This window comes from Poromitra crassiceps, assembly GCF_964638095.1.
Source record: "Poromitra crassiceps genome assembly, chromosome: 14".
NCBI classification, from domain to species: Eukaryota; Metazoa; Chordata; class Actinopteri; order Beryciformes; family Melamphaidae; genus Poromitra; species Poromitra crassiceps.
This window is the reverse complement of record NC_139633.1, coordinates 18,593,895-18,612,670: the sequence shown is the minus strand read 5'-3', so window position 1 is coordinate 18,612,670 and position 18,776 is coordinate 18,593,895. Positions and strand designations below refer to the sequence as shown.

General features: G+C 45.1%; 1 protein-coding gene across 2 annotated transcripts in view; it reads left to right on the top strand.

Annotated features, from left to right (window-relative positions):
* sbf2 (SET binding factor 2) overlaps nucleotides 1-18,776 on the top strand; it is a 133,117-nt gene that overhangs the window by 93,963 nt on the left and 20,378 nt on the right. For both annotated transcript variants that reach the window (XM_083650853.1, XM_083650852.1), the window contains exons 18-26: nucleotides 8,391-8,561; nucleotides 8,985-9,262; nucleotides 11,006-11,178; nucleotides 12,839-12,912; nucleotides 14,821-15,016; nucleotides 15,182-15,309; nucleotides 17,155-17,330; nucleotides 17,568-17,701; nucleotides 18,039-18,240. In XM_083650853.1, the coding sequence (XP_083506979.1) occupies nucleotides 8,391-8,561; nucleotides 8,985-9,262; nucleotides 11,006-11,178; nucleotides 12,839-12,912; nucleotides 14,821-15,016; nucleotides 15,182-15,309; nucleotides 17,155-17,330; nucleotides 17,568-17,701; nucleotides 18,039-18,240 (1,532 nt within the window). The remainder of the gene's footprint in view (nucleotides 1-8,390; nucleotides 8,562-8,984; nucleotides 9,263-11,005; nucleotides 11,179-12,838; nucleotides 12,913-14,820; nucleotides 15,017-15,181; nucleotides 15,310-17,154; nucleotides 17,331-17,567; nucleotides 17,702-18,038; nucleotides 18,241-18,776) is intronic.

Below are 18,776 nucleotides of genomic sequence, written 5' to 3'. Positions count from 1 at the left end.
GCCACATCCTGCTCACACACCACAGGCTGATGTAACTCGCTCAGATAGGTTACATGTATTTATTTTTGCCTGTTTGAAAATAAATCAAATTAATGATGTTTTGTTAAACGTCTGCTTTCAATGCATGTATGCAATGCACTCCACTATATAACAATAGTGTTTCAAAAAGATTTCCATTATTTTTGGCTCAATTTACGTTATTCCGCTGTCATTTAGTCAATGCTTTTGTCCAAAGCAACAATACAAGCAACTTACAATAAGTAGAAGAAACTGACCATATATCACGCTATTTCTTAATGATTAGACAATGGAGTGATTTAACACTATCCTCATTAGAGGATTATTAAGTGGGATCTCTTCTGACCCTGAGTATGAATAGCAAGGCAAGACATTTTGAGGTCCAGAATGCAACAGATTTCCCCCCTTGCTATTTACAGAATGGAAGCAAAGGGAGGTCAGAGGTCAGGGAGAATCAGCCAACAGTATTCTGTAATGGCTGGCAGGCTTAACGGTGCAGAGATCATGCAGGGAAAAGGTGGGCAAAACAAGAAGAACGTGGTCATGGAGCACTAGATGTTCCTGATATATCACACAATGGATCCATCGGGATGCATCAAAATCGGTTCCACATTTCTCTGGGCCACATTTCCTCCAACCAAGCGATTTTGGTGCAAATTTGAGAACGATAAAAAAATGGCTTTAAAACTTGGAAGGCTGTAAATACGCATTGTTTTACGGGATTGGTTTTTACACGTTTCAAGTGTGCAAAATGCTTCAGCACACACGCACACACACACACACACACACACACACACACACACACACACACACACACACACACACGCGCCTGTCCCTTTTATAACTCTAATTCTAAGAAACCTTGCATGGTGTGTGTCTGGCATTACATACAGCATGCGTTAAAACAGACATGTATTATATACAGTTGTGAATACTTGATAAATGATCAGCCAGTTCTTTTATAATTTCACCCACAAGACCTTGAAGGTCACGGTGAAGTGGCGTTGTTTGTGTGAGGAGGATCCCTGTGAATGTGACTTGGCGGGACTTCTCACACCTGTCAGTAGTTATTACCCAGGCTGCTTTTCACCCCTCGTTATCCACAAAGATTGGCTGACATTGTTGAGCAGAGCGCTTGTAAAATAGATGGTTGCAGAGCGAAAGGAGACCCAAGGAAGCCTGGCTCCTTCCCCACTATTGCATATTTAATTAATTGAACTTAATTAAATACATTAAAAAAACATAACCCCCCTCTTTTTTTCTTTTTTTTACCTCAAAATGTTCATAGCATTTTGTCTGTGGTGGGTCTTGTGTTCAAGATCATTTTAATGGCAGATTCATTGCTCAATCTCAGTGAAACAACACGTCGTAAATGGGAGTACACAGAGTCTTGTCCTGACCAAATGAAGCCAAGAACAAATGTTTTATATCAAGTCTGATTTTAGGCCTGCAAACGTGTTCAAAGAATCAAAGTAATGAAGTGTTAAATGTGATGAAGATGAGCTGTGAGAGTAATCTCCACAGGGAGACTTAGTTAATCAGAGTTAAATTGGCTCGGAGGATCATTGACTTGTATTGCCTGTAATTGGGTCTTTTAAGTGTTAAAGGGAGATTTAAACTTTGCAGAGCAGGTTCACCTGTTAGTGTTACACTTACATACTAGGGGTTTAACAAGTATCTGATTTTGATTTGGGAGACCAGACCAACTGTGCAGGATATGTCTGTGTACCAATGAGGTGTTGTTTTTTTACAGCTCTTATTGACTGTCTTTTGACCTGATTTTACACTCAAACTCTGGAATATTCCTTTGTGAATGTGGATGTAGCCTATAGCTATGCTGTCCTCATATTTGATGAACAGCTTCACGGCTCAAAGCGACAACTAGGAAGTATCATCTATCCATCTATCCATCTATCCATCTATTTATCTATTTATCTATTTATCCATCTATCCATCTATCCATCTATCTATCCATCTATCTATCTATCTATCCATCCATCTATCTATCTATCTATCTCGCTAACTGCGTGTCGATTCATCTTGATTCGGTACGAGGAGAGATTCCCAAGCCTGGCAAATACAGCCAGTATTCTGCCCTTGACTTATTGCACGTTTTCTTGTGCACGATAATTTCAAAAATAAATAGATTAGATTTGGAGGTTGTTGTTTTTGTCACAGGTGGCAAAGATTCCCAGCATGGCATAGCAGGGCTGCTGTAGCTGCTAACACTTTTCCACCATTTTGTAATGAATTATGGCATATTTTGCACTTAATGTGCAAGCACAGCTGTGATAAGAATCAGAATACTTGAGTTTGATTTCTCTTTCCTGGACTTCTCCCACAGTCAGCCTTAAAGTGACCTCTTATCACCGCTGCATGCCAAACTTCATAAATAAATAAACTGTTTTGCTCGGCTCAGACACTGCGCGTTATTCTTGTTCAGGAGTCAGACGTTGGGTCAAGTCCCTGATTGGTATTCTTGGCTGGAGCTTGGCACGCTTTGCACTGTGTCCAGGCTTACAGCGCTACTGCCCCATGGCCCCGGAGTCTCTGGGTCAGCTCCCTCACACTGCCACACAGTCTGCTCCCAGAGTCTGCACTGCTGCAGCGAGACACACTGTTTAGTTTGTTAGCAGCCATACAGTATGTTGACACTGAAGAGCTTCTCTCACTGACCCACATTCTACAGCAGTGATACTCAACTTGCGGCCCGCAGGTGTGGCCCGCGATGGAATTGGAAAAAAAAAAAAAAAAAATGACAGTGCACCTGAACGCAACATGCAAGATACCCGCTGAATAAGTGTCCAAATGTTCATGTCATTCTGGCCAATACTCCACTTCTGTTATAGCATTTCAGTCTCTGGAATATGGAATATCTTTCAATAATCTATGATTTAGCTGCTAAATTGTCAAATACCGCCGTCTGCTTGCTACCCAGGCACTTATGTATGTACTTAACCTAACTAACTTAACCTAACTAACTATCCGGTGTGCACAACATTGTCAGACTAAACTCCGGCTGACACCCCAAAAACCTACAATCTGCTACAGAAAAATGTATATTGTTTGTTTGTTAACTGGCCCCTGGCCTTCTATCATTTCACGAAAGTGGCCCCCCGGGCAAAGCAAGTTGAGTATCCCTGTTCTACAGGTTTTCCCTGGCTTTTTGGAGCACGTAGGTGCTGTGTCACTTATTATTTGCAGCGTTTTTCCTAGAGAATTTTACATTTTTCAATCAAGATACATGCAATTTGACATCATTTCGGACCATTATTATTACCATATCTGTGTTTGGAAAAGCCGGAGCAGCTAATCAAATAAACAACACCAGGGCCGTGCAGAGACCCTTTAGAGGGGCAGGGGCTCAAAAGTTAAAAAAGGGCACAACACCTCGGGGCGGCGCGGGGCGGTTTCACTGTTGCTGACCCTGCTGGTCAGTCGGAGCTCGGCAGCTGAGCAGGATGGCGAATGCATGACCCGCCCATCTCTGCCTCTGATTTGGCGCAGGAGACAAGGTGAGACGCAGGATAGGATAGCCAAGCGAATGTGATTGGATCAACAACGTTTGACGCTAGGCCAATCGGAGGCAGAGAAGTCATGCCTTCGCCATCGTGGTGGGGGTGGGGGGGGAATTGTGCACGTCACAGATACACAGACAATTACTTAACTTCCGGTTGAAATGTCAACATGTGTAAACTGTCCGGACATTTTATTTATTGCTAACTTGTTCTTGAAGAGCGCTGGGCATGCCTTCACTGTAAAAAATTAATCCAAAAAGGGCACTTTGAGCATCGGGGAAATGGGTAGGTGCTCGGGCACCCCTAGCACCCCCCCTCTGCACGTGCCTGAACAACACACAAAAGCTTAAAGACAAAACTTGCTAAAGTAGTCCACTGGGGACCAATATTGACATTCGAATGAATGTCAGTGGCTTAGTTGGTGCCCGAAACGGCTTGGGTGATGCGCCTAAGCCTTATAATGGTAGAGGATAATATAATATAATATAATATAATATAATATAATGGTAGGGGAATATGTCCAGTCCAATTCATTGCTTTCCCCTTAACTTGACCCCTCTTGACTGTTTTGCTCAAACCAAAGCACTCGTAGAAATACCATCTGACAGACGTCATGTTGATATTTCACGTAGAAGGAAGGCAGAGCTGATTTGCACAGGATCTTCTGACCCAAATTTTGCAGGCATGGTCTCACTTGGCCTCTGTAGGTAAAGTGTATGTAAACTCTGGCAACCTTTTCTCCAGTGTGTTTGAGGTGAGGTTTTACATTTTGTTATGCTACTCTAATCTGCCGGCAGGTCCTCTGGCCGAGTTTATCAGGAGATGAACAGGTGTCTCTGCTCAGTGTTATTGTGCCCTTTCCTCTCCCGTATGGCACGTCTTCATACATTTGAATGTGTCAGCAGAAGGTCTCGCTCCCTCTCTGTCCTTTGACTCCATGAGGGCAAAACACTAATTGGATACAGCAGCAAGTTGAAAGCCCAAACAGAGTTCTGGATGAGTTACACTGCAAGACACACTTGACTGTTAGCATTCTTTTGGCCCTAGTTTACGCACGGGGGGTTTTGACAGTTTGCTACGTCAAACTGTTTTACACATGTCCCCTGGAGGAAAACGATGTACTCCGTGACCCTTGTACGTCTCTGATGTCCACTGCTTTGACATGTCTCTGTTTACTTTGTTTGGTAGAACATTTATGTTAGCTGCCCATCATGCGTTCACGCAACGATGGCCTATGGATGCATTTGTTTATTCCCCGACTTTCAACATGTTTCTGCTCTCTGTTTGTTTTACCAGTCTGATTATTGTAAATACATTGTTTGGATGGAGACTTTTTCATGGTCTCAGGATACAAATGGCTACAATAGGCTACAAATCTCCTCACAATGCACTAGGGATGCACGATATATCGGCAATCATATCGGTATCGGCCGATGTTGGTCATTTTTTAACATATCGGTCATATCGGTATCGGTCAGATGTTGCAATGTTAATATCGGTTATCATTATCAGCCAAATTCTTCACATTGATATGAAATAATGCAGTAAATCTATGATTTATGGGCTTTTCCAAAGGCTTTGCAAATAAAGAAATGCATAACTATTTCAAATTCAGTGTTAACATGTGTTTTTCAGTATGTACAAAATGTGATGATCATAAAAATGTGGTTTTATACAGATCATATCGACATCGGTAAATATCGGTTATCGGCCATAGCAGCAATGTTAATATCGGTTATCGGCATCGGCCAAAATTTTCATATCGGTGCATCCCTACAATGCACTGATGCGGACGTAGAAACTGAGGAGATTGATTGTGTACAAGTCAGGACCAAATGCTGTGACTTCTTCCAAAACACCTGCTGCTGTCCCCAAGGCTGACATACTGTAACAGTCACCAGTCACTGAAGTGTCTGGACGCAGGGCAAGAAGCTGTGAGGGAACAGACACTCCCTTTAGTGCTGATGTGCAAAATGTGTCAGTCTCAGGCAGCCGATGGCCCTGTTGACACGCATGACACCGTGTTGACACGCATGACACCGTGTTGACACGCATGACACCGTGTTGACACGCATGACACCGTGTTGACACGCATGACACCGTGTTGACACGCATGACATCGTGTCACGGCTTGAAGCGGCCGATCACGTTTTGAACCTCGGAAGCACGTCCCAAAACCAGATTCCATGTCTCCCTTTCTGCTTGCTTTCCACCCTTTCTCCCTCCTCAACCCTGCATTCCTCCTCTTCACTGGGCACGTCACGTAGGCAGATGCGTCTCTGATAGTGCTCGACTCCCTTCTTCCCAATGTTCCCTTCATTCTTGTCTTTCCTCCCTTCCTTACCCCGTATCCTCTGCTTCCCTCTCCCCCCGCTCGCCTCCTCCTCCTCCTCCTCCTCCTCCTGTCTTCCCACGTGTTCTCTCTGTCTCTCACAGAGCTCCCGGCATTATCATATTAAGGAAGTGCGGACCCAGGTCAGGTTGACCTGCACACGTCTGACCAGTCAGGCAAGAGCAACAGCCAGGCTGAGTATTTAGCATGGAGAGAAAAACACACCGGCCTGAACACACACCATCTGCACAGGATCTCCATCAATTCCCCTGCTTATCGTATTTGTCACGATTTATTTACGGCCATGTTTCATTCATCTCCATCCTTTCAAGTGTGAGCTCCCCCCCCCCCCCCCCTCTCTCTCTCTACCCCCCCCCCCCCCCTCTCTCTCTCTCCCTCTCTCTTTCTCTCTGTCTCTCTCTCTCTCCCTCTCTCTCTGCACATTCAGTCTAGACTTTGTAATCCAGAGTGGGGTAATCTGCATTGCAAGTCTGTTAGCTTGACCGCTGCCAGCTTCAGTCACACTACTACAGCCTCTCTCCAAAGCGTTCATGGCCACGGGAGATTAAGTCCCTGTCATTTTTTCATCCAAGCTTTCTCTGGCCAAACTCCCCGGCATAGCGGGTGTCGGTGAGTGAGTGTTAGCGTTCACAGTGCGGTACATTCGGTTCCTCCGATGATAGCAAAGCCATCCATCTGACGCGGTCCCATCTAAACAAGCTCGCGTTAGTGTCAGCCTAATTCTCCGTCATGATATATGGCCAGGCTTCACTCCGGCAGACCACGAGATCATCTAGTCTGCATGAAACACATATTGAGGGAAAGTGCTTTAGATGGGAGGCTATGAGCTGGACTGACCTGAGCTAAACCCTGACGAGAGGCCAAGCAGTTATGGCTGACTGGCTTGACTCTGAAATTGATGAACCGAACTTTTGATACAAGGCCTGGCAGCATGTGACGACCGCTAAACATGACTTTGTCGGTAATGGTTGTCAACATCCAAGTGTAATAGACCTGTATTTTGAGTTATTATGATTGATAGAAGTTAGAAAGCTTAGTCGTTATGAAGAGAATATGCCTGAACTTGGCCAAAGGTCACCTCACAAAAGGCAATTTTGGGCCAGAACTCAAGAATTCATACGCTAATTATGATGAAATTTCCACACAAATCTGTCTTAATAGGATAAAATGATGAAGTGATGGCATTTTATATCTAATAGTTCAAAGGTCAACTTTAACTGTGACATTAATGTTCTGCTTACCACTGTAGCTGAGAAAACGATCTTGGGGTCATTCTACAAAAACAGTAGAAGTGCTGTGACTTACTTTTGGAAACACCAAAATCCTTTAAGTTGACCTAATAATCACATTAATTATATTGATTTGGAGCTCAAGATACTTGTACGAGTCCACCCTCTTCACCTCCTCTCCCTGGACGACAACCAGGAGAGGGGGCTTCCGGTTCCTCTGGTCGTCCACCACAAGCTGATTGGTTCTGCTCATATTGAGCTTCAGGTGATTGTCGTTGCACAAGGTGATGAAGCTCTCCATCAGTCTCTGAGTGAAGACGGCATGTTTCTCACTGGACATTATTCACTGCAATCATACATGTCAATAGAGACAGTCTCCCTCAGCACTGCCCTCCTGTATGGGCAGCTCCCCTCCCTCCACTTCTGGTCAGGCCCGTCAGACTGGGAGCGGAGCTGCTGCAGTTCTGTCCTATATAGTTACAGTAAGCACTGCTTGTCAGTTAAACTGTAAAGTGATCATGGAAACCGCTGAATTGTGTCAGGCTCAGGGGAAGGAAATCAGAAGCTAATCTAATAACAGGCTCGAGCCTTTTAAAGAAAGACACATGGCCTTCAGAAATCAGCTGTGGGGGAAGGGGGGTAACTTGGTGGTGAATGTTGGTAATTGGTTATGTCTAAATTGTGTTGGCACAATGTGCTTCTGGTTCATGCCGTGTTAGTGGGTGGTGTGATACTGTTTCTACTGCACGGTGTTTATTATGTCTTCGCTTCTGTAGAGAGCTGCTTCAAATCAATGCCTTTAGCCCAGTGCTGCACGTTCCCTTCACGCAACAGGTGCTTTACTCTTCAACCCAAAAGCCACGGAAAAACAACAGGACTGTTTCCATACAGAGAAACAAAGAAGGTGGTCTGATGTTCTCCGTGTGGGGCTGTTCAAAACTTATGACCCGTCAGGAATGATGGATTTCACTTGAAGACTTTGGCAGTTTTTTCTTTTTTTTCTTCTTTTTTTTTACTGTTTTTCCCCAGCATGTTGGCACCCCCCTTTTCAAGCAGCATTTACTGCAGCCCCGTTTATTTCATTAGCTGTGACCCCCCGCCCCCCCACAAAATCAATCAATCAATCAATCAATCAATAAAAGATAAATCTTCTTGATTCAAATACAATAGGAAATGCTGCTAAATAGCAAATCCTATTCTGGCTGCCCACAAGCTGTGGTTTTCAAATGCTCACATTGTCTTGAATGTGCAAACTACCTTATGTCTCTGCAGAAATTGGCCGCTGGGGTGAACCAGTTTGCCTACACCTGCATACAGGAGCATCCCATCTGGACCAACCAGCAGTTCTGGGAGGCCACGTTCTACAGCGAGGTGCAGAACCAGATCCGATCTCTCTATCTTAGCATCCCAGAGGAGAAGCTGAGCATCACGGCCAGGCTAAAGGTAAGTGAAGAGAATTGCATTATTGTTTGTTTTTTGATGATACAAAATCCACTGTTCAGCAGTTGCAAATGATAACACCATTCACAGATTATGTACTCTTTTTCCTATTCTATGTATGATTCTAGGTATGATGCATCTTATTCCACTGGTTCTCGGCCTGAGTTTCGATGGGTCATCACAAATTAATTTTTGCCTTTTTCTTGTGAAAGTTCTTCTAGTTTTCAGCCTCTATACTATAGGCTTCTGATAATTCAAATGTATCTGAAGAGGAAAAATCATTCTTTGGTTGAACTGTTCATCACTCTGCATACAACAAAACCACTGACTTATTCTACCGTGCTGAGAGCTTGATCTGACTCTGCAGCTTGTATCTTCTGCCCGTTTCCTTCCACTTTGCTCCAACCTCTCGGTGTGATCCTGCAGGACCCTGGCCCCCTGCCCCCGGCGACGGGCAGAGAAGAGGAGCAGACCGCCATGGACCTGGCTGCAGAGCAGCTGCGCGCGTGGCCCAGCCTGAGCAAGGAGAAGCAGCAGGAGCTGGTGAAGAACGAGGAGAGCACAGTGTTCAGCCAGGCCATCCACTATGCCAGCCTCATGGTCTACCTGCTGGTCCCCTTGGACACCAGCAAGAACAAGCTGCTGCTCCGCAACCCCCCCATCGCTGACTGGGAGAGCGGGAGCAACAGCATCGTCACCAACAGGTCAGGACGATACGGCTGTAGCGAGCAAGAGGAGGGGAGGTGGGTGCGTTCGCTTTGTGAAGAATTGTCCGCGAACATTAATTGGAGAAAACTGCTGACTTTAATTGGAGAAAACCTCTAATTAGTTAAGTGTTGTAACCGTCTTTCATATGCCTTTACTATCTGCTAAGATGGAACACAGGCTTGTAGAGACTAGAAAATATTTTTGGCCAGTCCAATATTTCCAAGGTAGAACGATCAGAGTATTATTATTCGAAGGAAGCCTCAATGCAAGGTTTCTTACTTATTTGGGAGTATACTGTATATGCCTCCCTTAATAAAGTGATGATAAGTCTGTGGGTGGATGTTGTGTAACTCACAGTACATGATACCTTCTTATTTAGCCAAATGGAACACGCTGCCTCGTCCGTGTATCCGGCCCACATCCATCCTGTGGGCTTACTTTGCCATTTACTGTTACATCTGTCTAAAAGCCCGCTGGGTGTCTGCAAAAGGGCAACTCTCCACTCAACCAAACCAAATAGACGTGTAAGTGATTTGCCTTGCTCTGCAGTAACTGTAAAGCCGAGTCAATCTGGGAAGATCCCTCGTGTATGGTATTTTCTTAGAAATGAAAGAGGTGAAACCAGGGATTGATATCAGGATTGTGTGTCTTTATTGCGCCACAGTAGCAATTGTTAGTCCTCCGTGGACAGGAACTGTTTTGCATTTTAGCTTTATATATATATAGTGATGATTTAACATCATGATCCGAATTTCCAACTTTTTATTCACAATTAAGAAAAAGAACATAATATTAGTCTTTGTTTTCTTTCCATTTCAGATGAAAGGCCCTAGCCATTAGTCAAGAATTTGTTTATCTGGCCTTTTTTTTTTTTTTTTCCTCATCTCTGTTTTTTGCCCCAGACTTGTTTTGCTTCTCACAGAGGACATTTGGATTTCTCCACTCGTTATTTATAAACCCTTTGGAATGGTTGCATCACTGTCTCATGTGAAACATTCTGCGTGGCTGAAGCCATCTGGGCAACTGTTCTGGGCGTCAACACATAAGTTTTAGGCCGCTGGAATTCACACTCAGTCACTCTCGGTCACTCACACTTCCATTGTCCTTAAACCATCACAACTCATCTTCATATCCATCACAACTCATCTTCATATCCATCACAACTCATCTTCATATCCATCACAACTCGTCTTCATATCATCTCAACCATAGAACCATAGAAAATAGGGACAGAGTCACCGTGACCGTTTTGGCTTCTGCCATCTTGGTTTGGAGCAGGATCGGGGTTTCCCACAGAGCTGCAGCTCCGCACGTTAGTGGTCCGTGATCGGCAAGCTCCCCGTCAGTCACGCCCAAAACATAGTCTTTTCTATCATCTATTTTACTCTAAACGGGTGACTGAGTTATATAAAAATCCCCACCGCCATATTACAGTTATCATGAAGGGTGAAATTAGCTATGTTAAAACTGATTTTGAACCAGGCTATAAACATGTTTAATCCTCTTGTAAAGTCGGGCATTTTAACATGGGGGTGAATGGGGAATGACTCCCTCTTGGAGCCAGCCTCAAGTGGCCATTTGAGGGAACTACAACTTGTATCACTTCCGCATAGGCTTCATCTGTCCAAGCCCGAGCTTGCGGCATGCCGCCTTATCCCAACACACCCTGAGATCTCTTGAGTTTCACAGTTTCTCCTTGATTCTTGACGTGTTTTGTGGCGATCCTGCGCGTTTCACAGTATCGCGGGCAGCGTGGCAGAGAGCTTCGACACGGAGAGCGGGTTCGAGGACTCGGAGAACAGCGACGTGGCCAACTCCGTGGTCCGGTTCATCGCTCGCTTCATTGACAAGGTGTGCACAGAGAGCGGAGTGACCCAGGACCACATCAAGAGCCTTCACAGCATGATCCCAGGTAACTGCTCCCACAGCTCACCCAGCCCTGAACCTGGTGTTCCCTAGCCTCCCGGGTGACGTCACACCCTGTCGCCGTTCTAATTCCCTCAGCTTTATACACTGACTCTGGGATGTGTGTATTTTAAGCAGAGGCCTCTGAGCTGATTAACGACCAGTGTTGGGGGTAACTCATTACAGGGGTAACTCATTACAAGAGTAACATATTACATGTAATATATTACTTTTAGCAGTAACTCAGTAATATAACTTATTACTGATAGGATTTCAGTAATATTATACCAGTTACTTTGTCAAGTAACTCAAGTTACAAAGTGAGTTACATTTTATTAAATCAAAGCACATATTTAAAAAAGATACAATCATTTTCTAATCAAACTGTGTGTTTTTATTCAAAGAAAAACACTATAGATGACAATAACAAAGGAAAAGAATAACATTTCGAATTTTGGACGGTTTACACTAACTTCAAGGCGGTTGAAATTATTTTTCGGGATGGTTCCGGGGCGGCGATGTCTCAGACTCATGTCATTCTGCTGCTGCTGTTGTTTTGATCAAAGTAATGCAAAAGTAATGTAATAAGTAACGAGTTACTCTACACCAGGGGTGCCCAAATTCTTTCCCATGAAGGGCCAAAACTCAATCTGGGTGGAGGGCCGAGGGCCAAAAATAAACGTTGTGGAATTACATTGAAATGTATTGTGTTTTATAGAAAATTAACATTCTAAATCTAAAATAACATTTCAATATAAGAATCTACTTTTTATCTGTTTGGTAATTGTAATAATTTGCAATTGGTTATATATATTTAAAGAAATATCTGCATTTGTGGGGAGCTTAAACATTTAATCAGTAAACACCCCGTTAAAAACAGTTGTATTTTCCACCTTTGTAATCAAGAGAGAAATTTGACTTAATTCACAACTTGAAAAATCCTCAAGGTACTTTGAAAATCAGCTTTATTGTCCATCTTTTGTAAACAATTTGCCATGACAATTTGACAAAAACATGCAATATCCTGGTTGCTAATGTGGTTCCTCCTCTGGTCGTTAAGGGTGCCTGTTCAGAGGGAGGGGAACTGGTTGGAATAGCGTGATCCTCCCACGTGCTATGTCCTACCGGTGAAGCTTCCTCTGTCAGGTGAAAAGAAGCGGCTGGCTAACTGCCCATGTCTCGGAGGAAGCATGGAGCCAGTTTCGGCTCTCCCCAGATCGGCAGAGGGTGGAGTAGCAACCAGGATAAATAAATTAAGTTAGCACTAATGGGGGATAAAAAAAGCCAAACTTGGCCCGCGGGCCCCAAATTGGTCAGCACTGCTCTACACAGACAGTAATATTGTAAAGTAACGTATTACTTTCAAATGAAAGTAACTACCGGTAGTAATATGTAGTATATTATATTTTGAAAGTAACTTGCCCAACACTGTTAACGACTGACATGGGATCTAGCCTTAGAATCTGTCAAACATAGGCTCTGGTTGTAACGACGTGTGTAGATACATGAGTTTCTCTGTTCCAGCTCATTTCTGTGCACTGTGGCTGCGTGCGTGCGTGCGTGTGTGCTTGTGTGTGTGTGTTTGTGTGTGTGTGTGTGTGTGTGTGTGTGTGTGTGTGCATACGGATGTGACCCAGTGACAATCAACCCCAACTTCTGACCCACAGGTATAGTAGCCATGCAGATTGAGGCTCTGGAGGCGGTCCACAGAGAGAGCAGGAGGTTGCCTCCCATTCAGAAGGTGAGTGCTGCCCTATACTGGGCTGCCAGGTGCACCGCTACAGCCTTAGGAATACAGTAGTTGCACAGCAGATGTCTGGCTTTTTCGATCGGAACTCGCCGAGAAATATTTTGAATGTGAAGTGTAGTTATTGACGCACGAGACGAACCTGTGAAGATGCTCGAATCTGAACCGTGCTATAACGGCTGATTTAAGTGGCCGTATCCCTTCTCAAAATGAAGGAATTGACAGCAGGCGTAAAACATCATCATTCTCAGTAATGTCCACTTACTCCGTTTTGTCTTGTCTGGCTAATATTCAGAACACAGCAAAGTTCGTCCAGCAATGTTATCCAGATTATCATCATCACACTTTCATACATGTATTTCACCAGTTGCTCTCTTGGATGCTGTTCTGCTGCATGCCTGTCAGCTCTTGATCAATCCTCTGACACACACACTCATACACACAGACAGAGCAACCAGAGCAACCTGGAAATCCTGGTGAGCAGTCTGGGCAGATCCTCTGCCTTTTATGTGTTGGACTAAGCTTCCATCCTGGACTGCTGGCTGCAAGTAGCATTCCAAATACTAAAAAAGAAAAGTGTGTAAACAACTCTGAGTCTTGATTTATAACCATAGAAGAAGTAGTAGTAATAATACTAATAACAATAACAATAACAGTAATGTGTGCATTTAAGATGCACTCCTTGTAAGAGGCCCAGCTGGCGGCTGTACGGAGGAAGAAGCTCCGTTTGTCTCCTGGCCAGGCCTGAACTCCCCTGGGGAACGCCATGAGCGATCTAACGTCCCCCCACGTTCTGATGGTGACGCTGGGATCAGCCACGTTTTCCTCTCCTGGCTTTTGGAGACCTGAGGAGAGTGAAATGTTACAGTAAATATAGAGCACATTTTCCCGTCTGCTGGGAAATGTACAGATTTCCCGGGGGTTGTTCAAACCCCCTTTCCTGAGAAGAGAAGCTCAACATAATGTTTCTTAAGAAAGAGAAATAGAAACCATGTATAGCCAAACGCATGACATATAACGAAACTCGTATACCTCTTCAAAATGATTGCCGACATGAAAGTGACATGGGCTACTATTAAAGTTATAAGCCATCTTAAGAGCTTTACCTAGAAACTGGCTGTGTTTTTGAGTGATCTCTGTTTTTGACATATTGACTCATCCATTTGCGGTAGTAAAAGTATAGCATTTTGAAACACTCACTGCTAGCCATTTCTATACAGTTTATCCTATCTTTGCTAGAAGTGTGAGTCACTCACAGGCAGAGACTTGCGTTGTAGCTGCCCTACTTAAAAACTGACGATTCTTGGAATTTTAGAAACGGAGCAGGTTAATGGCCCTAATTCTACAAATATGCACACCAGATGTCAGACAGTGTCCATATGTTTAAATACTACAGAAAGTAGAGTGAAACGCAACGTTGACAGAGTTAGCAATAAATTGGAGGAACAGGCGCAGAAGAGCTGTTTCTACTTGGAAAACAAATCCCGACCTTTGCGCGCGGGGTGAGACACCACAGTTGGTCTCTGTGGAGAATATACACTTGCTTTTCTTGGCGAGTCATCACAGAGACATGTTTTTCCCTAAACGCTATGTGATGCTTAGTATGCTTGCAAAACAGCAATGTGCACGCCGGGTGATGTGTGTTTTTGGATGACATGATGATGTGCATGTGATGCTCTGATGTATCCAACAAGCTTGTGCGCTGGTGTCATTTGACATGAGAATGATCTATTGAATTCCTGGCTCCATCTAATCCACTGACACAAGTGTGGCGAACACTGTGGGGTTTTTGCTGGGCTTCCTCACTGGCCAATGACAACAAATGTACGCTCAGATGTGTTCTTAGCTATGGATGTGTGGAGTAGGTCTTGTTAACGTGTGCCCCCCCTCTCTCCCCCTCAGCCTAAGATTCTGCGTCCTGCGCTGCTTCCTGGCGAGGAGTTGGTGTCGGAAGGGTTGCGGGTGGTCCTGGACCCCGACGGCAGGGAGGAGGCCACCGGGGGCCTGTTGGGGGGCCCGCACATCCTGCCAGCAGAGGGAGCCCTCTTCCTCACCACCTACCGCATCATCTTCAAAGGCACCCCTCATGATCCACTGGGTAATTCCTATCCCACAGCAATAATTTACGGAAGCAAGATTCTCTCTCAGTGCAGTTTCATTGTGAACAGCATAGATAGACCCTACACTGGTAGACCTTTAACATATGATCTCCTTATACCATTGGAGATAGGTGTATCAATGTGTGCTTCTCTCTGTGTGCCAGTGGGGGAGCAGGCGGTGATCAGGGCGTTCCCGGTGTCCACTCTGACCAAGGAGAAGAAGATCAGCATCCAGAGCCAGCTGCAGCAGCACCTGCAGGAAGGCCTGCAGCTCCGCTCAGCATCCTTCCAGGTAACCCGGTGCAGCACAATGTGCTCTCATGTTCATCCATTCTCCTCAGAGATGTCGAGCAGGGGAGTGAAGATGTTAAAGCAGAGTATTTTAGTGCATTTGGCTCATATTGCAGATGATGGGTGAGGTTTTGGAGGGGGGTTAAGAGGAGTTGGAATTTTGAATTTAGTGATGATGATGATGAACATTTTGTTTCTTAAACATAAAGATACAAAAAATAATATGCATCGGAAAATATGCACGCAAATCTCCCACCGTGAACTCCCGAACTCATCATCACCACACACTTGGTTGTCAACATATATATGTTCCATCATATGCAGTGGACACAGATATTTAAAACTAGACAAAACTCAACAAACAAACCATCACAAAACAAGGAAATACAGAACAAATACATATTTCTCTCCATGCATACATTGAGACAATAAATATAAAACATACGACTCCCCCCAGGATATGGGCCATGTCAGGGGCGCCCCCAAGAAGGTTAAGTATTTGCCCCGTTTTCTAAAATATACATCCAATCTTCCAAACCGTTTATAGGACATCTTTTTGAATGCTGCCAATCTTGGCAACTCTGCTGCCCGTCTTTGGACTGAAGGCACCCCTCAGTCTTCCATCCTTTGAGAAGAACCTGTCGACCCATAATGATACCAGCCTTTCATATTTGTCCCCTCCCATTAAGACTGACCCACCACCTAAAACAAATCATCTGGGGCTGAACGGAATGTGGGTCTCTGACATCTCACAGAGATGATCATATATCCCGGTCCAGAATTCTTGAACTTTGTCAGAGGACCATAAAACATGAATTAGGTGACCTTCCTCGGACTTGCATCGCTGTACTGTATCTCTTGACCCAAGTCTAAACATTCTGGAGGGAGTCCAGTAAAGTTAGATCAATTTCAAATATGTTGATTTAAGACTTGTCGTTACGTACTCCAGAACAAAATTCCAGGCCTGCCAGAGAATAAAAAAAAGACTCCCTAAACTAATGTATACACTGAGTCGTGACAGTTATATATATGTGTGCTGGACTCCAGCCAACATGCAGCGTCATACATCTTTTCGAAGCAATGTCTTGTGTTGTCTTCATTTGAGTTTGATTCCTAGAGTAAAAAGGGCAAAGGGAATTTCAGCCAAGCATGTGTTTTTAGCCTTTCATATAGTAAAGTTTTATGGCTCATTCCGATCTTTTTAGTAACGGGGACGATGAAAGTGGCCATGTTGTCGGGGAGTAGCAGGTCACGGCCGGGTGGCGTTTGCATGTGTGCGTGTCCATCCGTTTTGTTTTGATGCCTCTCCACACTCGCTGGAATGTGTGTGTGGGTGTGTGTGTGTGTGTGTGTGTGTGTGGGGGGGGGGTGTGTTGTGGAAACTGTGTCTGGGCTGCATTACTAGTCCTGCAGGGGCGCGGCAGAGGAGGATGGTCAGAGAGCTTCTCATGCGGGCTCTAGTGGAGGTTTGGGGGGGGTGAGATGGAGAATGCAGTCAGTGGTGCTCAGCTGGTCAGGAGGTCCCGCCCAGCCCACTCAGGTTGAGGAACTGAGCCGTGAGAAACGTGTAGTTGTGGACCCATTCTGTACATCCTCTTTCAGTTGCTTCATCCCTGACCGTTATTTGGAACGCCCTTCTGGAGATTTAGAGTATTCTGGAATATGATAGTGATGAGCAATAGAAGGGTTTTGCAACAAATCCTATCTAGGTTGTGTCTAAATTGTTGTTGTTGTTGTTGTTGTTGTGGTGGTGATGGTGGTGGTGGTGGTGGTGGTGTAGAAGTGGTTTGACTCATGGTGGTGGTGTAGAATAAGTGGTCTGACTCATACTGTATATCTCTTCTAGTTGATCAAGGTGGCTTTCGACGAAGAGGTGAGCTCAGAGATGGTGGAGATCTTCAGGAAGCACCTCCAGAGGATCCGCTACCCACAATCCATCTTCACTACATTTGCGTTTGCCGCGGGACAGACGGCGCCACAGCTTATTGTGCCCAAGCAAAAAGAGAGGAATACTGGCTTCAGGTTTGTGGCACACACTCACAGTGATGGACTGAGCAAATTGCAAAGTAACTGTAACGTGAAAGGATTTTGGTAGACCTAATTTTTCCCTGATTCATTCATTTGTAAATTCCATTCAAATCTGACCTATTCCTGTAAATGACATGTCTCAGCAGTTTGCCTCTTCTTTGGAAGTGTTGGAAAACCCTCCGATCTCATACAGAAACTGTAGATAATGAATCGTACTCCTCCTCCTCACAGGACACTGTCCAAGACTATCGTCAAGGGAGCCAAGAGGGCCGGAAAGATCACCATGGGACGCGGTGGTCAGACCACACTGAAGAAGAACGACAGAGGCAGCAGGATGACTTGGCACGAAGATGATGACATTTCAAGTGAGAGCAGCAACACCTTTGCACACCAGGGGGCAGATGGGGAGACGGGGGTTCTTTCCAAGACCCTCATTGTTTATATATTCCATTTTACTGTATGTATTACTCTCTTCTCTCTCTGCTCTCGTCTCTGTCTCTCTCTTTTCTCTTTTCTCCCTCTTCACTCTCTTCTCCTTTCTCCCTCTCGCTTCATATACGTTGTTCAATTCTGTTTATTAATTGTGCTTAGCTAGACTTAAGTTGCACATTCTCTGTCAAGTCCTCTGAGACATGCTTGGGAATTAGAGCTATACTGTACGTATAAACTTGACTTGATGTGCACTTACTGTATGTGTTCTAGTCTCAGACGATGGTGAGCCGCCCCTCAGCAGTACTTTACGAGCATCGGAGAAGTCCACCATGGAGCAGCTGGTGGAGCGGGCCTGTTTCCGTGACTACCAGCGCTTGGGCCTGGGCACCATCACCGCCAGCTCGTCCCGCTCCAAGACGGGCGAGCAGTTCCGGATCACCGCCGTCAACAGACTCTACTCCCTCTGTCGCAGGTATCGCCCCCCACACACGCCCCGTCAACAGACGCTACTCCCTCTGTCGCAGGTATCGCCCCCTCACACACGCCCGCTTACGGGTCGGCGCCGCTGCTCCGTTTTGCTTCTGCTGCAACACGGCTCAACCTGAACTCAAGAAACATGAGTCCAGAAACCTGCTGATCTCTCAACACCGTCGTGCCGGGCATATTAACTTACAGCGTCTGTGGCCCTGACGGAAGCTTTGTAAGCCGAAATATCTCAAAAGCCCACTGGGGAGTTCCCCTTTACTTGGCTGACCCAAATTCAAATCCAGGCTGTTATACAAAAGCACACCCCCCCCCCCCTACACACACACACACACACACACACACACACACACACACACACACACACACACACACACACACACACACACACACACACACACACACACACACACACACACACACACACACACACACACACACACACACACACACACACACACACACACACACACACACACACACACACACACACACACACACACACACACACACACACACACACAC